The sequence below is a fragment of the Lucilia cuprina genome, chromosome 2, assembly GCF_022045245.1.
Source record: "Lucilia cuprina isolate Lc7/37 chromosome 2, ASM2204524v1, whole genome shotgun sequence".
Lineage (NCBI taxonomy): Eukaryota > Metazoa > Arthropoda > Insecta > Diptera > Calliphoridae > Lucilia > Lucilia cuprina.
In genome coordinates this window covers 17,619,936-17,627,437 of record NC_060950.1, presented here as the reverse complement: position 1 = coordinate 17,627,437, position 7,502 = coordinate 17,619,936, and the positions used below count along the sequence as shown (strand labels likewise).

The following is a 7,502-nucleotide window of genomic DNA, read 5'->3' as shown; positions in this document are numbered from 1 at the left end:
CGAATTACTTACTTTAACATCCTCTGTAATCTGATTAAGGTTGCCAAATTTAATATATTCCATTTAAAACCTTATCTATTACATTCACAATTATTTCCTTACATATACATTTATCTGCCTTATCTCCATTACTTTATATTAAATGATACCACGTCCTAAGGCCATTTACCTTTTAATACCAAATTTACATACATTTCTCTAACAACCCCCTAAATTTTAAAATTTAAACAGCTCCCTGAGGATTAAATTAAAAAAAAAAAGTTTAAAAACAAACAATACAACTTTAAACACGTTAAAGTCAAACAATTATAACTGACATCTGTTTCAGTTGCTTTTAATTATCAGCCATAAATTCCAAGAAAGGCTCGTGTTCCAAACATAGATAGAAATTGTGTAACATTTTCCATCTACCAGTAAAGATAAACTAGAAAATTATGTTAATTAGGGGACAATAACACAAAAAAGGACCTTCTATTTATCTAACTAAAGCTTTATTCATTTATACCTTCTTTGTTGGGTAAATTGACCAAAATGTGGGAATATAAACAAAATTTATGCAAGTAACATGAACAAACATGATTAGCTATTGTACATAGTTAGCAGAATAAACTTACCCTTAAACGATGAGCCTCATCTATGGTAGCCGAAGCATGATAACTTAAAACCTCCAAAGTAACACTTTGTTTAGCCATGGCCACAATAGCCTTTTCATACATGTGTGTATTATGAATGCCCATGCCACAGAAAATGGCAAAAGCTTCAACGAAATTTTCATCATTTTTCGTAAAGGTCTAAAAGGAAGAGAAAGGACACAATAATATTAATTGTTCTGTTATACATATATGTACAAAAGAATAACTTACCAAGTTATCAAACTTATTTATTAATTGTATAACACCAATAATCTGACCCAATGAGTTTTTGATGGCCATACATAAAATGGATTTATGTTGGAAATTGGTATTCTCATCAACACTGGGATCAAAACGATCATCGGCATAAGCATTTGGTATATTAACAGTCTGCAAAAATAAAATTAAACATTTAAAACATTATGAACAATTATGAATCCTTGACAACTTACCTCCCCCGTTGTTGCTACATGACCTGTTATGCCCACATTTATGGGAAATCTCGATTCAAATGGACTCGTACGATTCGTTGACTCTTCCTCACTCAAATCATTCGCTTCAAAATCGAATACTCGCGAAAAACTACCCTTCGATGCTTCATGCACCAGCAGTATTTGAACTCTTTGGCATTGTATTAGACTCTGCATGTGGGTTAATATACGAAAGACCATGTGTTCAATGGTACTTTGTTCTTCGAAGATCATGCGTGCCAAATCGAGCAATACCTGATTACGTTTGATTTCCAACTGTGATTTCTCGTAGAGTTGAGCGTTGCGTAGACCAATACCACAGAATTGTAAATAGGAAGCGAAAACCTTGAAATAAAAACAAGACAAATAGTGGTGATTAATTTGTTCAACACTAAAAGGTACAAATTTGTCTAGCGTTTATATTTGTATGTGTGTAAATTGTACAAAAAAGATTGTGAAAAAGGAAAATTTTCCAATTAAAGCTAAATCGTTAAAGTTTTCCGCTTGAAAAAGTTTTTTAAGGGAAATTTAAAGAAAATTGTTTAGCAATATTAAAAAATGTTTGTTATTAAGAGAGTTATAATGATATAGCTATGTCAACATCTTGAACCCAAATAGATAGATAGATAGATAGATAGATAGATAGATAGATAGATAGATAGATAGATAGATAGATAGATAGATAGATAGATAGATAGATAGATAGATAGATAGATAGATAGATAGATAGATAGATATATAGATAGATAGATAGATAGATAGATAGATAGATAGATAGATAGATAGATAGATAGATAGATAGATAGATAGATAGATAGATAGATAGATAAATTGATAGATAGATTTGCCAAAATTTTTTTGTGAACTTTATTTACCAAACGAAATCTTGGTCTAAGATTTTACTTAGTCGAACAATTTCTAAACTATAATAACTCCTTAGATTTCTACAATCCAATAAAACTAAATTGATTTGACCAAAAAGTTTGGTCGTTAAATGGTTAAACAATTTTCAATAGCTTTCTAACTAATATAAATTGTGTTGCTTATTAACTAAATTCTTTTCAAGTTGTATATCCCACCAATATCTTAAGATTTTGTTCTTCTTTTTTAAACGTATTTCCAATACTCTCCAACAACACAAAAGCATTTTGTATTGTAGTTAAAACTACAACAAAAGTTGATGTTTTAAATTAAATAGTTTTGAACAAGCAAAAAATGAAAAACTTTTTGCTTTAGAAAACTTTTAGGGTATTAGAAGAAGAAGTAGAAGCAAAAAACACAAATAATCTTTTAAATAGTTAGACAAGGTACTTATATATAAAACAGATATATGCTTATAGAATAGAATAATATCCGCAAAGTTTAAGGATATTTTCAAAGCATAAAAACTTTTCAAAATATGTTCAATAAGTTTTTTAAGATTTCTTGATCAAGTTTTGTTTGTTTTAAATGTCATTTGATATTTAGCTGGATAAAAACATTAATAAACTTACACAAATTTAATATTTAGCTAGTATAACAAACTAAGTGAACTTTAATAAAAACAAAATTTAGTTCCTTTACCTTTTCATCAGTTTCTGAGAAATATTCTCCATTTAATTTATTAATGACTTGTGCCACACCAATGACATCACCCGACGAATCCTTAATTGGCATACATAGTAGTGCTTTGGTGCGATAACCGGTCAATGTATCGATTTCACAATTAAAACGGTCATCCTGTGGGAAGAACAAAAAAGAGAAAACAGAACAATTAGTAATATAAAAATAGTAAAAATATTAAGTAAATATTTAAAGGCAGGGAAGAAAATATAAAGAGTTTTATTTTTTTAGGTATTTTAAGGCAAAAAATAAATAAAATAAAATTTTATTAAATTTAATAAAAAATAGTTTTCTTTATCCTTTTTGTTACATTTTAATTCAAACTTATTCCTTTAAAATATTCTCTAATAACTTATCAACTTTAAGCATTAATTATTAGTTGTAAGAAATAATTTTATTTAATTTTGCGGTCAGTCAGTTTCAAATAAATTATATATTTCAATACCTATTTACACATATTTCATTGTCAATATAAATTAATTCCATTAATAATTCAAATATAAATATAGTATTAGAAAAAAACATATATAGATAGAAAAGCAAAAATAGAAAACTAATTCAAGGACATTTGTGTCCAGTCAAAAGTTAAAAAGAACAGAACGTAACGTATCGAAAGACTGACAGACAGACAGACAGACAGACAGACAGACAGACAGACAGACAGACATACAAAAATGTATATATAAATCATTTATTTTGCTTGTTATATTTAATTTCTATAAAAATAAAATACTTTTAACAAATAAAGAAAATTTGAAATTTAATATTCTTAAAAGTTAAATATTTCAAAGAAAATCATTACTGAACAAGTAAGAAGTCATAGTCGGGCGAGGCGAGACCATATAATACCCTACACCTGTATACGAATAAAATGTGATTTAGTTTTCATAATAAAGCATTTAAGTTGAATTGTACCTTGCCTCAGTTATACTTAAGACATTTATTGTTTAATAAAACTGTAAATATTTAAGTAAAATGTTGATGGGGGTTTTTATGGGGGCTATAGGTTCAAATGAGGTCATATAATTAAAAAGTTCATCAAGGTTATCAAGGCTAGTAAGAACTAGGTTTTGCAGCTTTTTCTGGATATACGAGTATATTAAACATAATTATGAACTTAAAAGCCCTATTTGGCGGGTTCAGTTGTATGGGGGCCAAGTGAAATAATGGACCGAGGTTAACTATTTTCAATAGGCTTCATCTATAGTATCATAAAAGATCATGTCATGCCAAATTTCATTGAATTATTTTCAAAATTGCGACCTGTAGTTCGATTACAAGGTTTAAAAGCTCTATTCGGGGGTTCAGTTGTATGGGACCTAGGTGAAATAAAGGACCGAGTTTAACTAGTTTCTATAGGCTTCGTCCCTAGGGCAATGGGATATCATGTACCAAATTTTATTTAATTATCTTCAAAATTGTGACCTGTAGTTTAATTACAAGATTTACATGGACGGCCAGACAGACAGGCAGACGGACGGACATAGATAAATCGACTCAGAAAATGATTCTGAGCCGATTGGTGGGTATAGGACCAATATTATTGCGTGTTACAAACATCAGTACAAACCCAATATACCCTCCTCACTAAAGTGGTGTAGGGTATAACAATAGACCTTCTTCTTTTAATTAAACTTCAAATGAAAGAGTGCCGAACAAGGCAAAAATTTTGAAAGTGTTATGTTCTAATTATGTGTAAAATGTATAAAAATTATAAAAATTATAAAAATTCTCTTTAATATTATTTAAAAAAGGTTGTGGTATATACTGAAATAGATTTCGTTATTTTTAAAAACTCTTCTAATTTGCCAAAAAAAAATTAAAAAAAAAATAATTTTTGTCAAATTTGTAGTTTGTATTTAAAATTGTTTTAATTGAATTATATTTGACATAATCATTAAACAACATAATATTATCTGCTTAATATTTGTTTATCCATTTGTTATGTATTTTCCTTATTTATTTTACAAATTTTATTCGTTAATTTGTCTGTGGCTTTTCTCTAGTTTACACTGGGATTTAAGTTTATATTTATTCAAGCGTATCGTAATATATGGGGTCAGGAATGATATGTAGTTAAATAGAATTATTTCAACGAAATGTTGTTTTGTTTATGTAAGAATTAAAAATTGGTTTTATTGAAAATAAATAGTAAATAAATATAAAGCTTAGTTCAGGAATAAAATTACACCGTCCGACAAAAAGAGAAAAAATTCGTTAGACAAGAACCAGATGATATACGACTGATGCTATCAATTTAAGGGAAATAATCTGCGTTTTTAGTTTTCCATGATCCTGTGTTTAAAAGGACTTCAAAGTTTTAAAAAGTACATTTTTCAAAAATTATTTTAAAATACTGATCAAATAATGTCAAATTTGGTGTCAATCCAACAAGAAGAGTTGAGAAATATATTTTATTATTTTTTTATTCTGTTGGGATGAAAATCTGTCAAAAATGTCTTTTAAAATTCTTATCCTCATCTATTAAAATTTTGAATATTATTAAAAAAAAATAATGAAAGACCTTTTGATCCTGACAGAATAAACTACAAATAACACAAAATATTTTACAACTCTTTTTGTTAGCTTGACATTAAATTTGGCATTGTTTAATCAGTAGAAATAATTTTTTAAAAATGTACTTTTTAAAACTTTGAAGTCCTTCTGAAAGGACACAGGATCATAAAATGAAAAAATAAAAACGCAAATGTTTTCTCTTAAATTTATAGTTTCAGACGTATATCATCCGGTTCGGGTCTAATTTTGATTACCGGATGCCACTTTAAAATACTTGAAAAGTCGAAAAGTATAAAAGTTTGAAATTATAAAAGTATACAAGTATAAAAGTATAAAAAGTATAAAAATATAAAAGTATAAAAGTATAAAAGTATAAAAGTATAAAAGTATAAAAGTATAAATGTATAAAAGTATAAAAGTATAAAAGTATAAATGTATAAAAGTATAAAAGTATAAAAGTATAAAAGTATAAAAGTATAAAAGTATAAAAGTATAAAAGTATAAAAGAATAAAGTATAAAAGTATAAAAGTATAAAAGTATAAAAGTATAAAAGTATAAAAGAATAAGAGTATAAAAGTATAAAAGTATAAAAGTATAAAAGTAAAAAAGTATAAAAGTATAAAAGTATAAAAGTATAAAAGTATAAAAGTATAAAAGTATAAAAGTATAAAAGTATAAAAGTATAAAAGTATAAAAGTATAAAAGTATAAAAGTATAAAAGTATAAAAGTATAAAAGTATAAAAGTATAAAAGTATAAAAGTATAAAAGTATAAAAGTATAAAAGTATAAAAGTATAAAAGTATAAAAGTATAAAAGTATAAAAGTATAAAAGTATAAAAGTATAAAAGTATAAAAGTATAAAAGTATAAAAGTATAAAAGTACAAAAGTATTTAAAGTATAAAAGTATAAAAGTATGTATAAAAGTATAAGTACTAATTTAGATATTTAAGATTTTTCAACAACTAACCTGATATGCATCTGGTATATTAACAGGTTCACCACTTTCTGCCACATGACCAGCAATACCAGTACCCCAAGCAATTTGAACCTCATCTTGTTGTTCCATTTCTTCGACAGTACTGCGTGGACAAACATCAAATAATTTGGACACCAGGCATCTGAAGAAATCAGAGAAATTTATTTATATTATTATGAGTACAATACCCTTATAAAAGGGACATATATATTAAATTTTAAAAATTTAATAATATTTAAAAAAATACCACACATCTTTTATTACACATTAGTTTTATATTCCAAAAATAAAACCATAGTAGTAACATTTGAGCTTACTTTGTGTTAAATTGAAAATAGAAAAAATCTCAAAATATATATTAAATGAAAAACACACTATCATTGCCAAGTTAAAAAAAGAGAAATAAAAAAAATAAATAAAATAAAACCAACAACACAAATGTCAGCACACATTTAAAGAAAAAAATTGCATTATGCAAATTTTCTTTAAATTTTCCTAATGTTACTAAAGACTTCGCATTTTCTTATGCTAAAACACAACAATAGAAAAATACTTTTTTAATAAAAATTTAAATGAACCAACAAACTAGAAAAAAAATCTAAAAGAAAACCTCGAGCCAACATTTGTTTTTAAACTACAGAAAGAACTATTATTAAAACTATAGAAAAGTATATAGAAATATAGAAAGAAAAAAAAGGCGTCATTATGACTCAGGCTAAAAAGTGTAAATTTATGTTGAAAATGTAGCTGGAGGATTAATAAAACAAAAAAAGGAAGAAAAATAAGCAATAATACAAAAACTATAATAAATCATTTTCTTTTTTTTTAATTTTACAAACTAAAACTCTTTTTTTATGTGTATAACGCAGAAAAATCATTTAAAAGTTTTTAATTTGAATTCATGGTGGCGTATGATTAATATTAATTATGTATGAATATGAATGTTAAACGTTTGTTTTACAATTGTTAAGTTTTTTTTACATAATTTATGTTTTTTATCTAAAGAAAATTTTGCTATAGGTTTTATTTAGAAAAATTGATTTAATCTTCAGGAATTCGATTTAAGATAAGCTGAAATGTTGAGGACTTATCCTAATGCAATTTTCTTAGAAAAAGTTGCTTTAGTATAGAGCAATTTCTATAAGATAGTCTAGAGAAATATATAGAAAATTTCTATAGGAAAAGTTGCTCTAGTCTAGAGCAATTTTCTATAGGAAAAGTTGCTCTAGTCTAGAGCAATTTTCTATAGAAAAAGTTGTTCTAGTCTAGAGCAATTTTCTATAGGAAAAGTTGCTCTAGTCT

At 26.1% G+C, this 7,502-nt stretch overlaps 1 protein-coding gene across 1 annotated transcript in view; it reads right to left on the bottom strand.

The window, feature by feature from the left end:
- Positions 1-581: 581 nt before the first annotated feature.
- The window catches only part of LOC124419348 (dual 3',5'-cyclic-AMP and -GMP phosphodiesterase 11-like), a 12,042-nt gene continuing 5,121 nt past the window's right edge, over positions 582-7,502 (bottom strand). Inside the window, exons 3-7 of the mRNA XM_046948346.1 lie at positions 6,192-6,342; positions 2,666-2,821; positions 1,085-1,447; positions 864-1,022; positions 582-791 (exon numbers count right to left, since the gene is read on the bottom strand). Of these exons, the coding sequence (XP_046804302.1) occupies positions 597-791; positions 864-1,022; positions 1,085-1,447; positions 2,666-2,821; positions 6,192-6,342 (1,024 nt within the window). The 3' untranslated portion in view covers positions 582-596. The remainder of the gene's footprint in view (positions 792-863; positions 1,023-1,084; positions 1,448-2,665; positions 2,822-6,191; positions 6,343-7,502) is intronic.